This window comes from Microsporum canis, genomic scaffold (genome assembly GCF_000151145.1).
Source record: "Microsporum canis CBS 113480 supercont1.2 genomic scaffold, whole genome shotgun sequence".
NCBI lineage: Eukaryota > Fungi > Ascomycota > Eurotiomycetes > Onygenales > Arthrodermataceae > Microsporum > Microsporum canis.
This window is the reverse complement of record NW_003299168.1, coordinates 2,937,976-2,956,767: the sequence shown is the minus strand read 5'-3', so window position 1 is coordinate 2,956,767 and position 18,792 is coordinate 2,937,976. Positions and strand designations below refer to the sequence as shown.

The window sequence follows — 18,792 nt, the reverse complement described above, 5'->3', positions numbered from 1 at the left end:
GCGGCTTGACGGTTCGTGGCGATAGACGCTGACCTACAGGCGTCTTTCCACTGGAGAATACCATGACTACATCTTAATACTCTACATATGTTGAACGGTTCGCTGTTTATATATATGCAACCCCGGGTTATTCCTTGTCTACCCCAGACTTTTATCCCAACTCTCCGGAGCGTTTTCGTCTCATCTTCAACTCCTTCTGACACTCTTTTTTTCCTTGTTGCTCCTCGAGTTGTTCCTTTTTTTCTCTCTTGTGGTGCGAAAAAGTAGCAGGATCACATGTATCTTATGTAAGCAAAATCTTCTATACTGAAGACGCTAGCTTAGCTAAGCCTCTTTCCATGGCTTCCCACTGGTAGGATGTAGTCCTTCTCACAAGGTTGAAGTGGGATGGGCTGTCTTTGTCAGCACTACTTTAGCCATATCACCTGATCATAGAGCTCAGCCTCGGTAACTTTCCTCTTCCTGCATGAACCTTTCCAATAGAAGCAAAAGAGAGCATGCGAGAGACTGGGGAGAATCTGGGGTTTATGGACGACGGAGAACTTCCACCTCGATCAAGCTTCGTCCCTCTTTCTCGACGGTAAGGTCGCCTTTGCCCTGAGCAGCGGCTGCCTTGGCTGCTAGAAGGCCACCTTAGGCAGGCAGTGTAGGCCATGCTTTGCAGAACCTGATGCTCTCTTCCAGCTGATACATAACAGTATATATATAATGCATAAACTGTCAACGGGCCGAGACGTGAGTTCGTTAGCTAACCTTCTCGTTTCCCCTGGATACCGAACTCTCGGAAGGACACACGAGGGCGAACTCCTATTAGCCCTTCATTGCATTCGATGTAACTATATATGAAGAAGACATCTTAGTATTGGCCTCAGCAATATACGGATAGACACATACCATATATCTGAAACTATGCGGCATATACCCTCAAGTTCAGCCTTGCACCCCTTGATTTGCAGGTACAGACTCGATGAAGCCAATCCATATATGTTTATAGTTGACCAGCCAAGTTTAATTTTTACAGTAGTTTGTAAACGAATACAAGTCTTAATATAGGTCCGTATCCTGCTTCCACCGTATACATGGCATGAACATCGCCACAGAGTAGGTTGGTGCTAAACTTTCAGACTTACACGCGGGTTGGAAAGGAAGTCTATGAGGCTGTCGACTCTAGACGCTCCCATGGCATGATACCCTTCTTCGTCCCACCTCATAGTCCATAGCCGCTCCTCAAACTCAGGAGGGTAGAATCCCGAGTGTTCCCAGTCAATGATGGCCTCTACCTGCAGAGTATCCACGTTAATCATAATGTTATGCTGTGCGAGATCATTATGGCAGAAGTTGTATTCACTCTCAGCCGATGACTTTTGCGGCCAATATGCCCTCTTATCCCGTGTCGTGATCCTGTTTGGAGGTATGACCACGCCCCCTAGAGACCCAATTGTCGAAGATTTCAAGGCGCGTAGCTGCGGCAAGACTGAGGTAGTAATGAAATCTTCCGTGTTTCTCAACGCCTCTTCTCTGCCTTCTCGGAGACGATCTAACGGCTTTCCGTTTACTCTCTCCATCTCAAGCTGGTAGGCTCCCCAAACTTTCCCAAAGCTCAGGATCTTGGGCACCGGGATGGTCGTATTGGCAGCGATGAAGGTGAGAGCATCATGTTCGTTTTGAAGACGCTCGGTGGTCCATGGAAGTACTATGGTCTTCCCGAATATGTTCGTTTTTCGCTCACTCGGTCTGAGCTCCCTCTTGATGAAGGTGTCGGGAGTATAGGTATAGACACGGTCAGCTGTCCGCCAACAGCCTGAGTCAGCCATGAGACTCCCTAAAAAGTAGACACCAGTATCTACTCTTTAGATAAGTGTAACGAAAGGCATTTAAAAATGACGAAGAGCTCTAAGGGTCAAGAACATACTAGTAACTATGTACATAGTATGCTAGTTAATGGGACTGTTTTCAAGTTCTGTTAACTTTGTGCCAAGACTTTAGTTATTTCACTTTATTAATTATATTGTTGTCAACAAACCAGCAACTACTATGTATAGTTAAACGTCTATTTTTCAATATTTAAGTAGAATAATGATCAACTGGTACTTAGTCAGGCAGTAATACCAAGGAAAACGGCTGTGAAGAGAATATATGCAAATATTAGGGAATGAATATGTAATTATAAGACATGAGAAGCACTTTTTGATAGCCCATGATGACAAGTCTAGCTGTATTCCATAGAGCTCTAAAAAAGTCGAATAAAACGAAGAGAAAGGAAGCATGGAAGTTATATGAATGATACAAAAAGCATCAAATGTATACTAGGCGAGAAGAAGAGGAGAAAATCCACAGTCTAATCGGAAACCGCACTTTTCTCCGTCGCATCAAGCTGATTCTCTTGGCTGTGGGAGCCATCGAAGTTGACACCCGAGATAAATGCACCGCTCAAAGACTCGATAATGGCCACAAACACGCATAGTCCACTCGAAATGCAAAAGTGGCTAATAGTCGTGCCGATGTCAAGCCAACTTCCTTCGTCGCGAACCATAAAGAAGAAATTAAGCGTCATAACATCACTGATGCACATAACGATCATAAACAGTGCTGACGGAGCCACATGCAACCTGCGGTTGAGAATACCAAATGTCGCACTCAAAAGAGCAAAGGGCACGAGGATTTTTAGAATTAACAAAGCGCCCTGTGAGAAAGGGTTGAAGACGGGAATAAGGCGGGAGACGCTGTCAAGGGAAAAGGATGAGATGCTGGCGATGTTTCCGGTGCTGAAGAAGCCGGATTGAAGTAGGAAGAGGAAGAAGAGAGCGATGCGTGCGTCAGGCAGGTTGAGAGTGCGGTATGATGTAGTAGCAGGGGCTCCGGAGTCCGTAGTTACGGCTCTGGGAGTGGCCTCTCGAGAGATACTCGGTGTAGCTTTTGGTGGTAAGGTGTATCTGTAGATGCTATGCTCAAGCCGTACCCAGCTGACGAGAGTAGCAAAGTATACAACATAGAAAAGTCCTTCATAGGAAATTGTGAGAACGATGAAGGTTGGCGCGAATGTGAGGAACAAGACAATGAGGCGATGTAAGTAGTGCCCTGTCGGGAAGAATTTGTGCAGCACTGGTAAGACGAAAGAGGATACTACGGGGAGTTAGAAAGGTGTTGCATAACTTCTGCGTTGGTAATGGCTAGAAAGGAACTACACTTACTCATAGCAATCCACCCAGTGACTTGATTACCGAGAGGCAATCCTGTTCTCGCCTGGAGCGACGCAATACTTGAGCGGGTGACTATGATTGAAAGGAGTATAATCCCAATCTAGTAGCCAATTAGTATTACATTCAAGAAATACTGTAGGTAGTTGTTCAGTAGAAGCCATACCTGAGCGCCCATAACGATTCGGGACCCTATATTGAAGGTGCTTCCTGTTGAAGTTTTCACCTTTGAACTAGACAAGATGGATTCTTCGAATATCAAATAGAGCATGCCAATCCCAAACATAAGGATACCACCATATGTACTAAAACAAAGAGGGTTAACAACCAGAGCTGGCTGGCCTCTAAGGGAGATGAGTTACTTACACAGTGTCTGCATTATCTTGTTTTCCTACTGGTAGGAGGGTAAAGGAACTCATCAAGATACAATTAACAGTCCATGCTGCTGAAAGGAACTTATTATTGCTCAAGAAGTCGAGTCCATAGAGGGCTGGCCACACGGCACCTAGCAGATAGCAAACGGTGTATATCTCCCGATTGAAATATGATTGAACCTAGAGGCCCAAATATCAGCAAAACATAAAAGTAGTTAGTAGTAAAAGATGTAGACCTACAAGTCCTTGCAAAACTCCAATATATAGTAAGGACTGTAACAAAAGTACGAGGTACCCTGTAAATGATTTAACGTGGCCAAGTAGTACCTTTTGCCCAGCACCGAGAGCCGCCCGGCGGGCAAATACTTCCTCCCAGAAAAGAACTGGGAAAAAGGCATAAGCATAGTACCGCCACGTCGATTGCTGAACCCACAATACAGAGTAAAGAACCACAAGTACTGATGAGAAGAACATAAAGCTGGGAATAGATCGATCAGGCTCCAGAGACATTGGCAAGACATGCAGGTCTATCACTGTGACTAAAGCATATGAAATCCAACCTAGGTATCCTGCAGTTACAATGGCGCGCAGGAACAGCCAGTCGTATGTTTGTAAATAACGCAAGCCGTCTAGGGCATCCTGGAAGAGACTCCTGGACTGGAGGATCGATTGCTCGTATTTGCCAGTGGATATCAATTTGCGAATGGCGGCCAATTGAGCCTCCGGTGAACGCTGCGGTTGTGTAAAAGGAGTGTACCCCTGATATCTGATAGTAGCAGCTCTCTTCTGCTCCTCCTTGACACGGTACATTTCGAGCACACCCTGAGTATTGGCCAGAGCAGCCTTGGCTTTTTCCCTTGGAGTGGCATCCAAGTAAGAAAGAGGAAGCTCGCCAACTGAGTTAACGGGAAAATCTAGTCCAATTAGGTACGCCATGAGAGCGGCAACATCGGCCTGAGCAACATCATGTCTCTTGATATTGTTGAGGTGCCAGTCTGAGGAGAAGCCATCCTCATGCCCGGGCGCAACGGCTCCATTAGTCTTCACCGGCTTAGCCACACCAGAGCCCCAGACAATGAGAGGAGTACGTGTGTTGTCTGGATGTCCGTCTCCGTGGCTGCCCCAGTCGCTCATGCCGTGGTCTGCAGTGAAGACAAAGGCCGTTTCCTCGTCTCCATAGAAATCATCTATCAACTCCGTGATCTCGCGAACGCCTTGATCGACAACTTGAATATTATGTAGGTATTCCTTTGAGTATGGGCGGTAAAAATGTCCAGTGGTGTCTAGACCGAGCAGGTGTAAAAAGAACACTACCTTGTCGTCTCTTAGCTGTGCATCTAAATTCTTGTCCTCCTTTGCAGTAGCGAACATCTCCTTGACGCGGTCAAAAACCCATGTATCCAAAACTGTAGCATCTCGTGTGAAATCCTCGTCTTCCTCACTATACATATCAACAGAAATACGGCCTGGAACTGCACCTTCTTTGAACATTGGCAAGATATCCGGGCTCCCCCAGCTCCAAGTATGTCTGCTTCGGTTGAACACGCTGTCAAAATTGACCGGATTCAGCTTCCATCCCGTAGTCACAGCAGATACATCTTCATATAAACCCGCAATCAACGCAACATGGCCCGGTCTCGATTCCGTGGGTACTCGAGTATGCGACACTCCAAAGGTGCCATGTTCCAGCACGCGTGAACGAAGGAACGGCGCAAGCGGTTTGGGTGTCAGATCCGGCTCCGGGCAGGCTATGCTGCCCTCGTCGTCTCTTGAACAGATTGTCTGTGGAGGGGAGGGGTCGGGGAAGTATTGGAATGCCTTATCCGCGCGCAGGCCGTCACCGACGAAGAGGACGAGTCGTTTAGCTGGTGCTTTGGCTTCGGGGGCACGTTCGACGCCATATTCTCGCATGCCACTGACAATTGGACTAACGAAGTAGATGTCAAAGATCGAGTAGGTGTATATGAGGTGGAAGAGCACCGCCAGGGCCAGGAACAACCCTGTGCGAGACATGATGGACCCTTTTTATCTCTTTCTTTCCTTCTTTGCTTCCGAATATAGGCAGCGAGGAGAACCTATAATGCGTGACAAAGTGTTAAAGCCTTAGACGAAGCAGGCTATAAAGACGGCGAGAAACTGCAGTCCATCATCTGCACCAGTTAGTGGGAGGGCGCAGAGCTAAGGGGGTGGTGGGCAACAAGGTGCTTCTTCCCTCTGGAAAATAATGTTCGAATCACGACTTTTCATTGGATCCCGAGAGGGAGCTTTGCGGCCCGTGCAAAGTAAAACTTTAAGTTAAGCTTATCTACGCAGCAGAAAGAATATAAGAAGAATATAATCAAGGACCCGTAGATACCAAATATTATATATATAGAGGTAGACGCCTATGAGTCTGCTTGCTTCTTTGTCAGGCTATCGACTACCCGGCTATAGAACATGGCTGCGTTCTGCCGGGAGAAAGTGATGTCTACAGAGAGATAGTCGGGTAGCAACTCGAGCAGTTCCCGGTCCCGGTTCTCGTCCAACAAGGGGAGGTAGTGGAACTCCGCGGCTTCCAAACTGGCAGTTGACCGGTTATCCAGATTGTGACTGACACCGAGTTTGAAATGCAGTGCTACTTCTCGAGTTAGTCTGGAAACATAGGTAAGGCAAAGAAAGAGGGAGCGGGTATCAACATACTTCCGTTAAGGCCGGTTTGTATACAGTCATACAGATGGTCTGATTCCCGCTTCTTCACGTCTCGAATAATCAAGCCCGTGAGGTCGCTATACAGGTCTTCTTTGAGCTGAGCCAGTTGAGCAGATTCTATCGCTCCGTTTACTGCATCTTTGGGCACCACCCCTGGTCTGGCTGCAGGGCCCCTGGCTGCCGCTACCTTCTCAGCATTGGTGGCTGCATTTCTCGCAGCTGTCAGTTTGGTCTGCAGCGATTTAGCTTCAGTCTGAGCTTTATTAAGGCCAGACTTCATTTCTTCCAGTTGCTGTCGAAGCTTTGAGACCTCTTCGTTTCGCGATTCGACCTGTTTTTGTAGCTCTTTGGTTTGTTTCGATACGCTGGATTGTTTCGAGAGCTCGCTCTTTAATGAACTGATTAATTGTTTGGACGCTATCATAGTACCATTGGTTAGTCTATTGCCACATTATATATAATGAGAGGGAGATTTACCTGCTGTTGTCTCCTCATGCTGCTTCCGTATCTTTTCTAGGTTGGAGTTGGCCTCGACTATACCAATCTCTCTCAAGGCACGGTACTTTCCTTCCATGCTCTCATACTTCTTCGTCATCTCGCCTAGTTTGAGCCTCAGCGCCACCTCGCCGTCTCCCGTCTGGTGAGACTTCGTAGGGCTTCCCCATGGTTTTACCCCGGACACTCTAGATGTCCGCTGCTGAGGTAGGGAACTTTTGAATGGTGAAATCCAACCAGTTCCAGCGTGAGGGAGTCTCTTTTGTGTCCGACCGGTGGAGGTGCCGCCTCTGGCCGCATTCTTCGCAACTTCCGGCGTTATCTCTGTTGGTGGTGAAGATTCTTTGGAGGCACCTTGCTTGGCTGCTTGGTTCCCCGTCTGCCCTCGCATAGTCGTTGATTTGGCATTTGTGGGTGTGTACTCGAAATCGCCGTCCTTTACAGTCTCTGCTGTTTTCGCTCCTCCTCGTGTTCGGCTTTTCCCTTGATTCTCTTGATGTTGGACGGTCTCTGGTGAGTCAAGCTCATCTTCCGACCTACCTTCTGCTTCTCTTGTCCCACTTTCTTCTTCAACGCTATCCGCGTCCTCCGCATGTTGTTCTTCTACCACTTTTGATGCCTTTCCTCGTCCGGTCGCTGTTCCACGCTTCTTTGGGCCCACCACCACCTTAGAGCGAGTTTTTCTTGAGGTTTTCGTAGCCGTCGTCTTCGTCGCAACAGCGGCTTTTGGCCGTCCTTTTTGTCGTTTGGCCGGAGGTTCTATGCTCGCGTTATCATCCTCGACGCGATCACCCAGGTCGTCATCCTCTATCTCGCCATTCACCAAGGATGAAAGCTTCGACTCTGCTTTGCGCTTTGGCATCGGATCCGTATATGCAGTTTATTCCGTTGTGTCGAACGCGCTAGAAGCTATAATCCAGCGTAGACAGTAGATAATAAATTGTTAATAACAACTTTCGTGTTTGTGTTTTTCATGTCGATGTTTTGGTGTTTTCAACATGTGACCTCAAGCCTCGGACAAAAGAAAAAAAAGCATCTTGAGCCACATAGCTAAAGATCAAGCATCACAGGCCAAAACTAATGCTCGAAAGCAGTTACTGCATTACATATTGGTGATCAGTGTTCTTACTTATACACTACGGATGGTCTTGTTATCCTGCGAGTGTATCTGATATATTTAACTGATGGCTTCCAGCGGCGCCCGGCGCTGGCAACAGCTTGTTCAGGAGCTGATTTTGATTGCTGGCACAGTACGTACAACCCTCCCGCGAGTGACGCTATAGACGGTGGCCTCGACTAACATGTAGTTCTGTTACAGTCCCTATCGACATATTTCGTAGTTCGATTTTTACTCTCTAAACTCGAACTTGACCCAGACAGCCAAAAACGCGAAGAAGCGAAACGGAAGTCTGCGGCGGTGCTGAAACGGTTGGACCGGGAGGAAGACTCCGACAATGAATCCTCAGGGAGCGGGAAGAAGAACGGTCAACGACGACAACGGAAGGAGAAGCTAGTCTTGACTCAGTATGAACAGACAATTGCTATGGACGTCGTTGCACCAGAGGATATTCCCGTGTCATTTGATGACATCGGTGGCCTTGAAGACATTATCGAAGAGTTGAAGGAATCGGTTATATACCCACTTACCATGCCCCAACTATATCGAACCTCGTCCTCCTTGCTCAGCGCACCATCCGGCGTTCTACTCTACGGACCCCCAGGATGTGGAAAGACTATGCTGGCCAAGGCTCTTGCACATGAGAGCGGCGCCTGTTTCATAAATCTACACATCTCGACCTTGACAGAGAAGTGGTATGGAGACTCGAACAAATTGGTTAATGCAGTTTTTTCACTTGCCCGGAAGCTGGAACCGAGTATCGTCTTCATTGACGAGATCGATGCGGTCTTGGGGACACGACGCAGCGGTGAGCACGAGGCCAGCGGTATGGTGAAGGCCGAATTCATGACCCACTGGGATGGGCTAACATCTGCCAATGCCATGGGCCAGCCGCAGAGAGTTCTTCTTCTTGGTGCCACCAACCGGATCCAGGATATTGACGAGGCTATATTAAGGCGAATGCCAAAGAAGTTCCCTGTCACCTTACCTCTGGCACCTCAAAGACGAAGAATCCTTAGTCTTGTTCTAAAAGACACGAAGATAGACGAGAACGATTTTGACGTATTATATCTTGTCAAGGTCATGGAGGGGATGTCGGGAAGCGACATAAAAGAGGCCTGCAGAGATGCTGCCATGGTTCCTGTCAGAGAGCTGATTCGACACAAACGAGAAGCTGGAGCCATGATACACTCTGTTGACCCAGCTGAGGTCCGGGGAGTCAGGACAACCGACTTCTTCAAGAGAGCCGGCGCAGTGAAGTCAACAATAAGCACCAACTCCCCAGCTATTAGAAATTCGATATCCGAAAAGGACTGGAGTACCGAGTCAGAGCAGGGCGAAATGGCTGAGAAAGCTGCTGCCGACCCTGTAGCAGAGGGACTGGACTAGCTCCGTGATATTGCGACCCGCGAAGGAAGCAACCGTTTAACCATTTTTCAACTACTATATGGGCTCATGAGAAAGAAAATGGATGTAAAATCAATGTTTATTCAAATGGATACAGGCGTTTGGCCGTAGACGGGCGGGTTTCGTTTTGGCATAATAACTATATATATATTTGTCTACTATGGATGTTATAATATCTACCTTCGCTCTCAAATACATCATATAACCCCTTTTTACTCTCGTATGTTTCCTATCAAAAGCTTTTCGTCTCGCCGAAGATGGAACTTACGTAATACCTCCCGGCCTGATGACGTGATCTTGTTTGGGGAAAAAATTGGAGCCTCAAAATCGCCTTTTCCGCCTTAATAGAAGTTGATATCGCGAGCATAAGTTAATATTTGATTCAACTCCTGGTATATATCGAATTTACTTTTGTTATAAGGTGGCTGTCTTCTTTTGGACCTTTATCCTTTCCCATATACTCCCTCTTATCCCTCTAATTGTGTTCTCCGTCATGTCTGAATCTGGCCCTCCCCCGCCCAGCGGTACTTCAGCAAACACGGGGAAGGGCAGCGCAGTACGAAAGGCATTTCCTCATGTCGACTTAGCAGGACATGATCTCCCGCCCTCTCCAGCTCCGTCAAGCCCAAGAACAGGGCGTAGATACGCCCTCGCAACTGAATTGGTGTATACCGAGGGCAATGACCAGTTCAACGCCAGTAGCGTGCCAATATACCAGGTAAATTATAACCTATAACAAAATATTCTCATCATCTTATATTTTGTTGCCCTAGCTGAATTGCTTTGCTAACTGGCACTTCCAAAAAAAAATAAAGAGTGCTACATTTAAACAGACCTCTGGGGGAGGCGGTGGTGAATATGACTATACACGATCGGGAAACCCTACGAGGACACATCTTGAACGTCACCTGGCTAAGATCATGTCTGCACAACGAGCACTCGTCGTATCGTCCGGCATGGCAGCATTGGATGTCATCACACGACTCCTTAAGCCTGGCGATGAGGTGGTGACGGGAGACGATTTGTATGGAGGGACCAATCGACTTCTCAAATACTTGTCTACCCACGGAGGAATCATCGTGCATCACGTTGATACAACCAATCCTGAAAACGTTGAGCAGGTACTCAACTCCAAGACGGCAATGGTCTTGCTGGAAACACCCACGAATCCACTGATTAAAATCGTCGATATACGTCGTATCTCCACAGTGACCCATGCGAAGAACCCTGGCGCTTTGGTTGCAGTAGACAACACCATGCTTTCTCCACTATTGCTTAACCCCCTGGATCTTGGAGCAGATATCGTGTATGAGAGTGGAACCAAATACCTCTCTGGTCACCACGACTTGATGGCAGGTGTGATTGCAGTCAACGATCTAACCCTCGGAGACAAGCTATATTTCCCTATCAATGCCTCCGGGTGCGGCCTGTCACCGTTTGATTCATGGCTCCTCCTTCGCGGCATCAAGACGCTCAAGGTACGCATGGAACAGCAACAAAACAATGCCCAACGGATTGCGGAGTTTCTTGAATCACACGGCTTCCGTGTTCGATACCCCGGCCTCAAATCTCATCCTCAATATGATCTGCACTGGACGATGGCTCGGGGGGCTGGCGCAGTTCTCTCGTTCGAGACGGGAGACGTTCTGATAAGTGAGCGTATTGTCGAAAGCGCGAAGCTATGGGCTATCAGTGTTAGTTTTGGATGTGTGAACAGTTTAATCAGCATGCCATGCCGTATGAGCCATGCCAGCATCGATGCAAAGACTCGTAAGGAGAGAGCCATGCCAGAAGATCTGATCCGGCTTTGCGTAGGCATCGAGGATCCAGATGATTTGATTGATGATTTGAGAAGAGCTGTAAGTTTTCGCTTTCCTATTATCTATGCTGACCCGTCAGGCTCTACGTTACTAATCAATATCTCGCTCTACAGCTGGTGCACGCTGGTGCAGTGAACGTTACCTTAGAAGGTTTCCAAAACATTAACCTGAGCTCCAGCAGTTCAGAGGATAGCGCTCCACCACCACAGTCGTCGACGACCTAATCTTTTACGCTTTCTTGTTTGGCTCTGTGTGTGTTTTTTGCCTTGATTTTCTGATTCCCATCTGCAGGCGTTCCTGGTAAAACTGTGTTATAAAACATATCACGATTATATTACTATGGAATGGCGTCCAACCGCCTTCCAACGGAGGAATGTTAAATGTCTCATGTATACTTATTAAAAGGTGGATAGATTTGCGGCTACTTAAAGTAGCGGAGAACTGCAATCTAGATAATTTCGGCTTCAACTGTTCTCCTAAAGGGTATATCTAAAAAAGGGGCTCAAGTCACCCATATCCAATAATTCTTTCTCCGTATATCTGGCTCTAATCATTTCTTCGCCCTGTTCTGCAATTAGTTTATCTCGCTGGTCGTTTACTCGCTTAAACTCGACCCGCAAGAAGATAGCTGTTATAATTGCAATACCGCAGATGGCAAGGGACACACCAAAGCCCGTTTGGTACCTTGGTTTCTCCTTGACAAGGTAGATGTTTGAGCCAGCTATGCCGCCCCAGTTCCCAATGGAAATTAAAATAGCCATCCCCACAGCCCGTTTAGATGAAGGTGCAAGATTATTGGCTAGAAGATTGGTTAAATGTCAGTCTCTCATGGAAGGGAAACTCCAGAGCTCATCAATGAACTTACCGATCAGACAGAGCACAGGGGTAAATGCAGAATACAGCCCCGAGGCAACGAGGAACAGCATCCCGTAAGTCAAACCAGAGTACCTCGGATGTGGAATTGCAAGTTGTGCTGCAAATCCTAATAGAGCAATGGTATTTCCAGCGATGATAAAAGGAGTTCGCTGCTCATAACGATCGGAAAGGTAGGCGAATACAAGAATCCCTATGGTGGCTACAACGTATATTGGTATGGTCAGGAGCTGAGCCTGTGCAGCAGTATATCCAAGGTCATTAATAACTGTAGGAACCGTTGCAGTGAATCTAGAGGCAATTGTTAGTTGTCCGTTTTCCTACGATGTAAAGCCAGATATAACATACCCGTAAACGCCAATTGTGTTAGCCCAGAACATCAGTATGGCGCAGTAAATCTTCCACTCTTTAAATGCAGCGAAAACATGGCCGAGCGTGATCTTGTCGTTATTGGTGACCCGACCTTGGCCTGAGCCGGTTTCGAGAGACAGTCTGTTTGTAAGGAACTCTCTCTCTTCCTTGGTCAAGAACTTTGCACGCTCAGGGCTGTCTGGTAGTATGAACCATATTGCAATAGATAAGGAGATAGGTAGGAGGCCCTCGAGTATGAAGATCCTATTTCCACGATTAAGCAGCCGGCCATCTTTGTTTTTCTCCATGATGATAGCTTCTTACCAACGCCATCCTGCGAGGTTTGCAATACCATGCATCTTTTGAATTGCAAACGCAAGGAGGCCCGAAAACGCTCCAGACAAGGAAGCAGAGCCATAGAATATTGCCATCCGGTGCTGAACTTCATATCGCTTATACCAAATTGTTAACAGGTATGTAGCTGCTGGGAAGAAACCAGACTGTGTATAGTTTTATCCCATGTCAGCCCGACAACTCTGGTAACATACGGCATAGAGCAACGGTTTACACAACCAGGGTATATAACTAATTACCTCAGCTACGCCCAGGAAGAATCTCGCTGCAAGGAGGCCTTGATAGCTCTGAACCACTCCCATCAGTCTATCTCCGGAGGGTTAGCCACGACGAAGGAGAAGCCAGTTAAGCAGGCGGACGACTTACGTGGTGACGGTTCCCCAGGCCAGCATCATGATAGCAATCCACGCTGAGGGCGGTAGAAGCTTAAGGACGACATTGCTAGGCACCTCAAACAGGCCGTATGGGACGAAGAAGAGCGTCAATGCTATGTTATACTGAGAGCCCACCAGATGCAAGTCCGTCTCGAGGCCAGCAATCTTTGCATTCGCAACTATTGACCACATCAGCAACCCTCGAGAAGCAGAATACATGTAACGATGGAGTGCGTACTGTTCCCTCTGTCGATAAAGGCCAGCAAGTATAGCAGGGTGAGGAGTGGAATGAGTCGATAGTCGACTTTTCTCAATATCCGCTTTGCTTCCTCTGGAGAGTAGGCTTGGACAGACCTGAGGATCTCGTCGATATCGTCGACCTGCACGTCATCAGAGGCCAGCGTCTTTTCATTATTATTAGTAGCATCATCTACGGCGACCTCTCGCTTCTCCCCTACCCCGAGTTCGGGCGATGAAGACGTGTTTGGACCCATCAAGACCGCGAGGATGAATCATGGGATGGATGAGAGAGATGCAGCAGAAATAACTCGGGTGAACAGCCAACTAGTTAAATCCATGGCTGTATGCAACGTCCGATAGCGGCTCATCCTTGCTGTTTCAACTCTAGCCAGATCTAAGATGCTTCCCACTCAAGAGCAGTCTTACGCTGTAGTATATATCAGTATGTATCAAAGGCATTGTAGTGAATTGCAAAGAGATGTAGCCTAAATCCCATCCAGCCTTCCATGAGGAACAACATGACCTGATTGGATATTTAACAGTATATGTTTGGTGCCATTCAAAGAGCGGCCATGGCACTTATATTTCTGCTTAGTTCAAATTCTCTATAAGTAGGAATGCATCTGCATACCCCAGATACCAAAGACAAGCCGGCCCTTGACCATAGAACACCCCCATAGGTGCCGTCGGAATACACACCATATATTGCTTCTTCCACCAACCGCCGCAACGCGAGCTTATCCCTCTGAAAAAGCATCCATGGATGCAAGATGGGCTTCTCTATCCGGCGATATCACCACCAGACTCTTGCTTATTAGTGACGATGTTTTCTTCTTCGACTCGGCAGACACAGCCAACAAACAAGCAAGCAACTTCTGCCAGCAACGCTACTGGTCAAAAAAGGGTTTTCGGTCTCCGGTTCCGCTGGCTTAGCTGGACTTGCATTAGTTGTCTGCAGTCTCCATCTGGGCTTCTCCATCTTCTCCATCTCCATCCTCGTCCTTTTCTCGTCTTTCAGCCAATCCTTTGCGACCCTTCGAGGATCCCGGAATATCACGTGATTGTACTTGAACTCGCCAGGGCGTTTTGGGTGTTACTTTTTTTTTCTTCCTTATAAGGAACGGGGATGGACCAGCTGGGCCCTTGCTGGGAGGGACTTTTTCTTCCTTTTTCTTCCTTTTTCTCTTCAAGGATTCAAGACAGAAAGCCTGGGAGATAGACAGTCTTTCGTTTTGCAGTGCTCTCTATGAGCCTCAGGTAACTATATATTTGCTGGTCCTTCTGTTCAAGAGAATACCCGGAACTATCTCAGGCATCGCCGGAACTTCTAAATCCTTCTTTTTTTTCCTCTTCCACACCCTCTGCTTGTGGACATAGCAGCAACGGCCGTGCTATCCGGGAATGTCTCGTGAAGGGATAGCCGTTCGGGATGAGCCCAAGGCGAACGCAGTCACTCCTGTAGACAGCCGCCAGAGCTTCCTCGAACCGTCGCTCCACGTACCAGAGTCCGTTCTCGGCGGAGCTCGGAGATGGAACACAGGTAACCTGGGATCGAGACTGGCAGTGGATGCTGCCAGTGCTGCGACCGCTGGTGCCCTTATATGTCCGATAATCACGATCATTGATCGGTGAGTCAGCAACCTTCTCTCAATTAGCTCCTGTAATGACACTAACACCTGCCTTCCTAGGTCGATTATCGAAAAGGCAGCAAAGGGGATTTCAATTCAATCGAGCTTGGCCTCATCCTTGAAGGGCATGATAACTAAACCCCACCGCTTCCTTACTTCGACGCCGTTTCTGCTCATATACACTCTTTACTCATCCACCTATCTCTCTGCCAACTTGATCGACACCGCAGTGTCAACAATGGAAGACAAAGCATATAACAATGTGTCTACTGGAATTGTCAAATTTGTAGCTACTGCTTTGGTAAACATGTCTATATGCGTGTACAAGGACTCCAGATTCGTCAAAATATTCGGATCCCAATCACAAGGGAACAACCAGTCAACACCGGCAAAGGTAGCATCATCAGCTGCAGCTCCACAGATAAAAGGAACGGCCGCGTGCCTCCCACCAAGTACACCAAGGATACCAATAACCTCGTACGGTCTCTTCTGCTTCCGAGACAGTCTCACCATCTTTGCCTCCTTCAACCTCCCGCCCATAGTAGCAAGATACGTCCCTGACGCAGTTGCATCAAATCCAAAGTCTAAATACGCAATTGCCCAGTTCTCCATTCCTGCCGCTGTCCAGATAGTCAGCACACCATTCCACTTGCTGGGACTGGACCTGTATAACCGTCAGCCTGTCGGTGGACTGCCGGCGGCCGACAGATGGGCGCGTGTGACGAGAGACTGGGCCCCAAGCTGTATTGCCAGAGTTGGACGAATTGTGCCAGCCTACGGAGTCGGTGGTGTGGTGAATACAAGAATGAGAGAACGACTCATGAGCTCTCTCGATCCTGGAACGAGATCGTAAACCCCTTGCTCCTCTTACATGTGCTCATTCGTTAGTGAAGTGCAGCAGGGGGCAAGCGTATGCATGCCAATGCCAATGCACCGCAAGTAACAGACCCTAGACTACTACTTGCATCACACACACGCGCGCACACACTAGGGTTAAGCAGCTGCTTTTATTCTGGCAATATTGAAAAATAATATGCTTGCAGCTTACGCAGCATTATACCCCATAGACATGCCCTTCACCTCCACCTTTTGATAGACAAACTGCTGTCTTCGTCAGATCATATTTTATACACTTCCGGGGCTTATACCACGTTGTTTGTTGTTCTTGCTCATGACCTTTCACATCATTTGGCTTGGCTTGTTTATAAAGTTGCTATTTTTTTGGGAACTATATGAGTGAGCGAATGGATAAATCATGGCGTTTTAATGTCAGGGAGCCTGGGTCGTATGTTTGTTTTTAATGTTTCTGGTTTACTATCTAATGGGCATCTGGCTAAAAGGCACTAGACTCTTCATATAGCTATAGATAAGGCATGTTCTCTTCAAATATTTGGTTTTCAGCCTCGCTTAAATGGGTATGTCTTTCAGAGTATGGTCGAAGTAGTGAAAAGTGCCTGGATTAGCTACGTTGCATCAACTGTTTTGCGCTTTTGATATACATTGCAAAATACAGGAGAGGACAATGGACAGTATACATGATGAACATTTCTGCCAAAAACATATGGAATAACAAGAGATAGAAAGCGTCAGATATTATAGAGGAGATTTCAGCAGATGCTGATGCTTGGTAAAAAATTGAGTACGCAAGGCTATGGTAAGAAGGGAGATGGTGGGTATAAACGGGCTGTCTCGATCATGGCCTGCAACTGCATTAAACAGTTTGAGATGGGTGTATTTCGGCTTCATTCGGTCTTCTCACGTCTAAGCCGTCGTTCTTCTCTTCGGCGCTCTCGCTCCTCCTTTCGCTGCTGCCTTACCTCCTGGGCAGCATGAAAGGCTCCTTGGGCTGGAGCCTGGTTGGGAACCGCGTTAGGTCCGCCAAACATGAGAAAGCCGTTGTGGAATGCCCACTGGACTGCTTCTTCGACAGGCTTATCGAATAGGTACGGTAAGGCTGGAACGACTGAAAGACCAAGCTATTAAGTCAAAAAGAGAGGCGCATGTTAGTAGTATTCAAAAAAACAGGGATTCGGGTCTCCCGGAAAAAGACTTACGCCAATCGGTGCCCAGGTTCTAATGAAGACGCTCTTCATATTCTTCATTGCTCGTCCGGAATATTTGACGACAGAGTGGATCGTAAATGCCGGTAAACCCATACTGGCAATAGATTGAAACACGGCTCTCTCCGCCATCACGGAGCGATAGTCCTCGCTCAATGGGATCTTCACAGTCGGCCATGGAGTCATAGTATCTTCTTCCGGATCTTTCCATGGCATAGGGTGTTTCGCGGATGCTGTGGAAGCCAATGTCTGTTCTGCGCGCTTGAACGCAATTTTGTTTGCAAAGTGCTCCTCCAATGCCTTCCTGTCAATACTACTTTTCAAATCAACGTCTCCTGAAGCAATGACCTCATTCGCCTTTCGAAATGCATCACTCTTGGGAGCTAGAATTTCCTGGTTCCGTAGATATGCCTTGTATCCTTCGTTGGCGACATCACCAAATATGTAAGCCCAAGAGACGCCGTATGCACCTTTCACCAGCCATGGATGTGCCACTGGCCGGAACGACTCCCCAATATCCGAGGTATATGCGACATAACGGTGTGCAGAGAGAAGCAGCGTGCGGATCCGAGCTGCGTAGGCGGAGTATCGATAGCTGGTATCTACAGTATCGACCGAACTATACAATCAAGAAACGAACAGAGGTATGTGTGAGTACAGTGGCGTCTCCATGATTCAGGCAACAGCGGAGGGGTTTAGATCCCACCCGCTTCGAAGAGCAGAAAAGAACGCAATTCAAGGGACTCGAAAGCCTTACTTGCCCTCATAAAGCTGGTCCAGCATGTCCTCCTCTCTATCGACGAGTTTCTGTAGCTCAGGGGTCAGTTTGCGGGTTCGAGGCACCGCCGGCTTCGTGTCGCCTGCCACGGCGGCTTGCTCGTCCTTGACCATAGTTATGCAGGCTAGTTAGCGGGTTGAAGGTCTGTCTCTTATCCAATGGCTAATGCTAGCCCAAGAAGTTACAAGAGTTATCGCAGGAGTAGACACAGAGCCTTTAGCAGACAATCAGCTTGACAACCTCAAAAGTGAACATGGAGCTTGCTTTTCGTACATACAAGAAAGTTCCCGTTTCGGCGGCTTCTTAACTGGAAGTAAAGCGGCGGCAAAACCCGGGGAACTTATTACATCATCAAAACTCTGCTGAGTCATGTATTATGTCATATGCCTTGGTCAGCTCTGTCACGTGGTCGAGGTTTTGCCGATTCGACGTCGAACTTGCAAAACAGCAAAAGAAGAAGAGGACGAAGTTCAAGCTCGCCAGCAACAAGCATTGAGATCTCGTCTCGTTATTCCGTGTCGAATTCCAGGGTCTATACGCCTTTTATAACTCCCTACAGCCCTCACAATGGTTGCCACCTACACCATCCTCGGCCGCAAAGTCGGTTCTCATGTCGTACGTTCACACTCTCTTCCCTCGACGCCCACAATGGCTCCATCGGATGGAAAGGATCATCCGATACAGGTCGCCATCTTCATCTTTTATCGTTGATTGATATTGTGAAACCTGTTATTGATAAGTTTCTGTCTCAATTAGCTTGCCATGACCGTCCTCGGTGTCACCGGTGGAGGCATCTACCTTTCCCTCCCTGGAAAGCAGAACAAGGCTCAGGCCCCACCAATCAAGGCTAGCAGCAAGGACGAGGAAACATTCATTCAGTATGTCGACTACCTCTTTCATATATCGTTCTTCTTGCGTTGCCTCTAAACTATATGGATATCATATTAACGTTATTTTCTAGGGAGTTCCTCAAGAGCGTTGAAGCCGAAGACTCCAAGGCCAAAGCCAAGCACTAAATCTGCCTACCTTCCAACCT

At 47.6% G+C, this 18,792-nt stretch overlaps 8 protein-coding genes across 8 annotated transcripts; 3 read left to right on the top strand and 5 right to left on the bottom strand.

Annotated features, from left to right (window-relative positions):
* Positions 1-525: 525 nt before the first annotated feature.
* On the bottom strand, positions 526-1,814 carry MCYG_02570 (conserved hypothetical protein; the record flags this gene model as incomplete). The annotated part of the gene is made up of 4 exons (XM_002849590.1): positions 526-620; positions 754-836; positions 895-944; positions 1,131-1,814. The coding sequence occupies 4 exons, from the start codon at positions 1,812-1,814 to the stop codon at positions 526-528; spliced, it is 912 nt and encodes a 303-aa protein (XP_002849636.1).
* Positions 1,815-2,338: 524 nt separating this feature from the next.
* On the bottom strand, positions 2,339-5,584 carry MCYG_02569 (GPI ethanolamine phosphate transferase 1; the record flags this gene model as incomplete). Its single annotated transcript, XM_002849589.1, has 5 exons — positions 2,339-3,123; positions 3,192-3,300; positions 3,364-3,502; positions 3,564-3,751; positions 3,812-5,584. The coding sequence occupies 5 exons, from the start codon at positions 5,582-5,584 to the stop codon at positions 2,339-2,341; spliced, it is 2,994 nt and encodes a 997-aa protein (XP_002849635.1).
* A 371-nt stretch (positions 5,585-5,955) lies between these two features.
* Positions 5,956-7,616, bottom strand: MCYG_02568 (conserved hypothetical protein; the record flags this gene model as incomplete). The annotated part of the gene is made up of 3 exons (XM_002849588.1): positions 5,956-6,185; positions 6,251-6,676; positions 6,737-7,616. 3 exons carry the CDS (start codon positions 7,614-7,616, stop codon positions 5,956-5,958), a joined length of 1,536 nt encoding a protein of 511 aa, XP_002849634.1.
* A 322-nt stretch (positions 7,617-7,938) lies between these two features.
* Positions 7,939-9,260, top strand: MCYG_02567 (ATPase family AAA domain-containing protein 1-B; the record flags this gene model as incomplete). The annotated part of the gene is made up of 2 exons (XM_002849587.1): positions 7,939-8,004; positions 8,073-9,260. The coding sequence occupies 2 exons, from the start codon at positions 7,939-7,941 to the stop codon at positions 9,258-9,260; spliced, it is 1,254 nt and encodes a 417-aa protein (XP_002849633.1).
* Positions 9,261-9,771: 511 nt separating this feature from the next.
* On the top strand, positions 9,772-11,322 carry MCYG_02566 (cystathionine beta-lyase MetG; the record flags this gene model as incomplete). The annotated part of the gene is made up of 3 exons (XM_002849586.1): positions 9,772-9,996; positions 10,094-11,137; positions 11,212-11,322. 3 exons carry the CDS (start codon positions 9,772-9,774, stop codon positions 11,320-11,322), a joined length of 1,380 nt encoding a protein of 459 aa, XP_002849632.1.
* Positions 11,323-11,574: 252 nt separating this feature from the next.
* Positions 11,575-13,544, bottom strand: MCYG_02565 (high-affinity nicotinic acid transporter; the record flags this gene model as incomplete). Its single annotated transcript, XM_002849585.1, has 7 exons — positions 11,575-11,897; positions 11,964-12,262; positions 12,320-12,586; positions 12,647-12,822; positions 12,916-12,982; positions 13,043-13,229; positions 13,289-13,544. 7 exons carry the CDS (start codon positions 13,542-13,544, stop codon positions 11,575-11,577), a joined length of 1,575 nt encoding a protein of 524 aa, XP_002849631.1.
* Positions 13,545-14,691: 1,147 nt separating this feature from the next.
* On the top strand, positions 14,692-15,771 carry MCYG_02564 (conserved hypothetical protein; the record flags this gene model as incomplete). Its single annotated transcript, XM_002849584.1, has 2 exons — positions 14,692-14,918; positions 14,979-15,771. 2 exons carry the CDS (start codon positions 14,692-14,694, stop codon positions 15,769-15,771), a joined length of 1,020 nt encoding a protein of 339 aa, XP_002849630.1.
* Positions 15,772-16,660: 889 nt separating this feature from the next.
* On the bottom strand, positions 16,661-17,869 carry MCYG_02563 (conserved hypothetical protein; the record flags this gene model as incomplete). The annotated part of the gene is made up of 3 exons (XM_002849583.1): positions 16,661-16,894; positions 16,973-17,597; positions 17,736-17,869. 3 exons carry the CDS (start codon positions 17,867-17,869, stop codon positions 16,661-16,663), a joined length of 993 nt encoding a protein of 330 aa, XP_002849629.1.
* Positions 17,870-18,792: the final 923 nt, after the last annotated feature.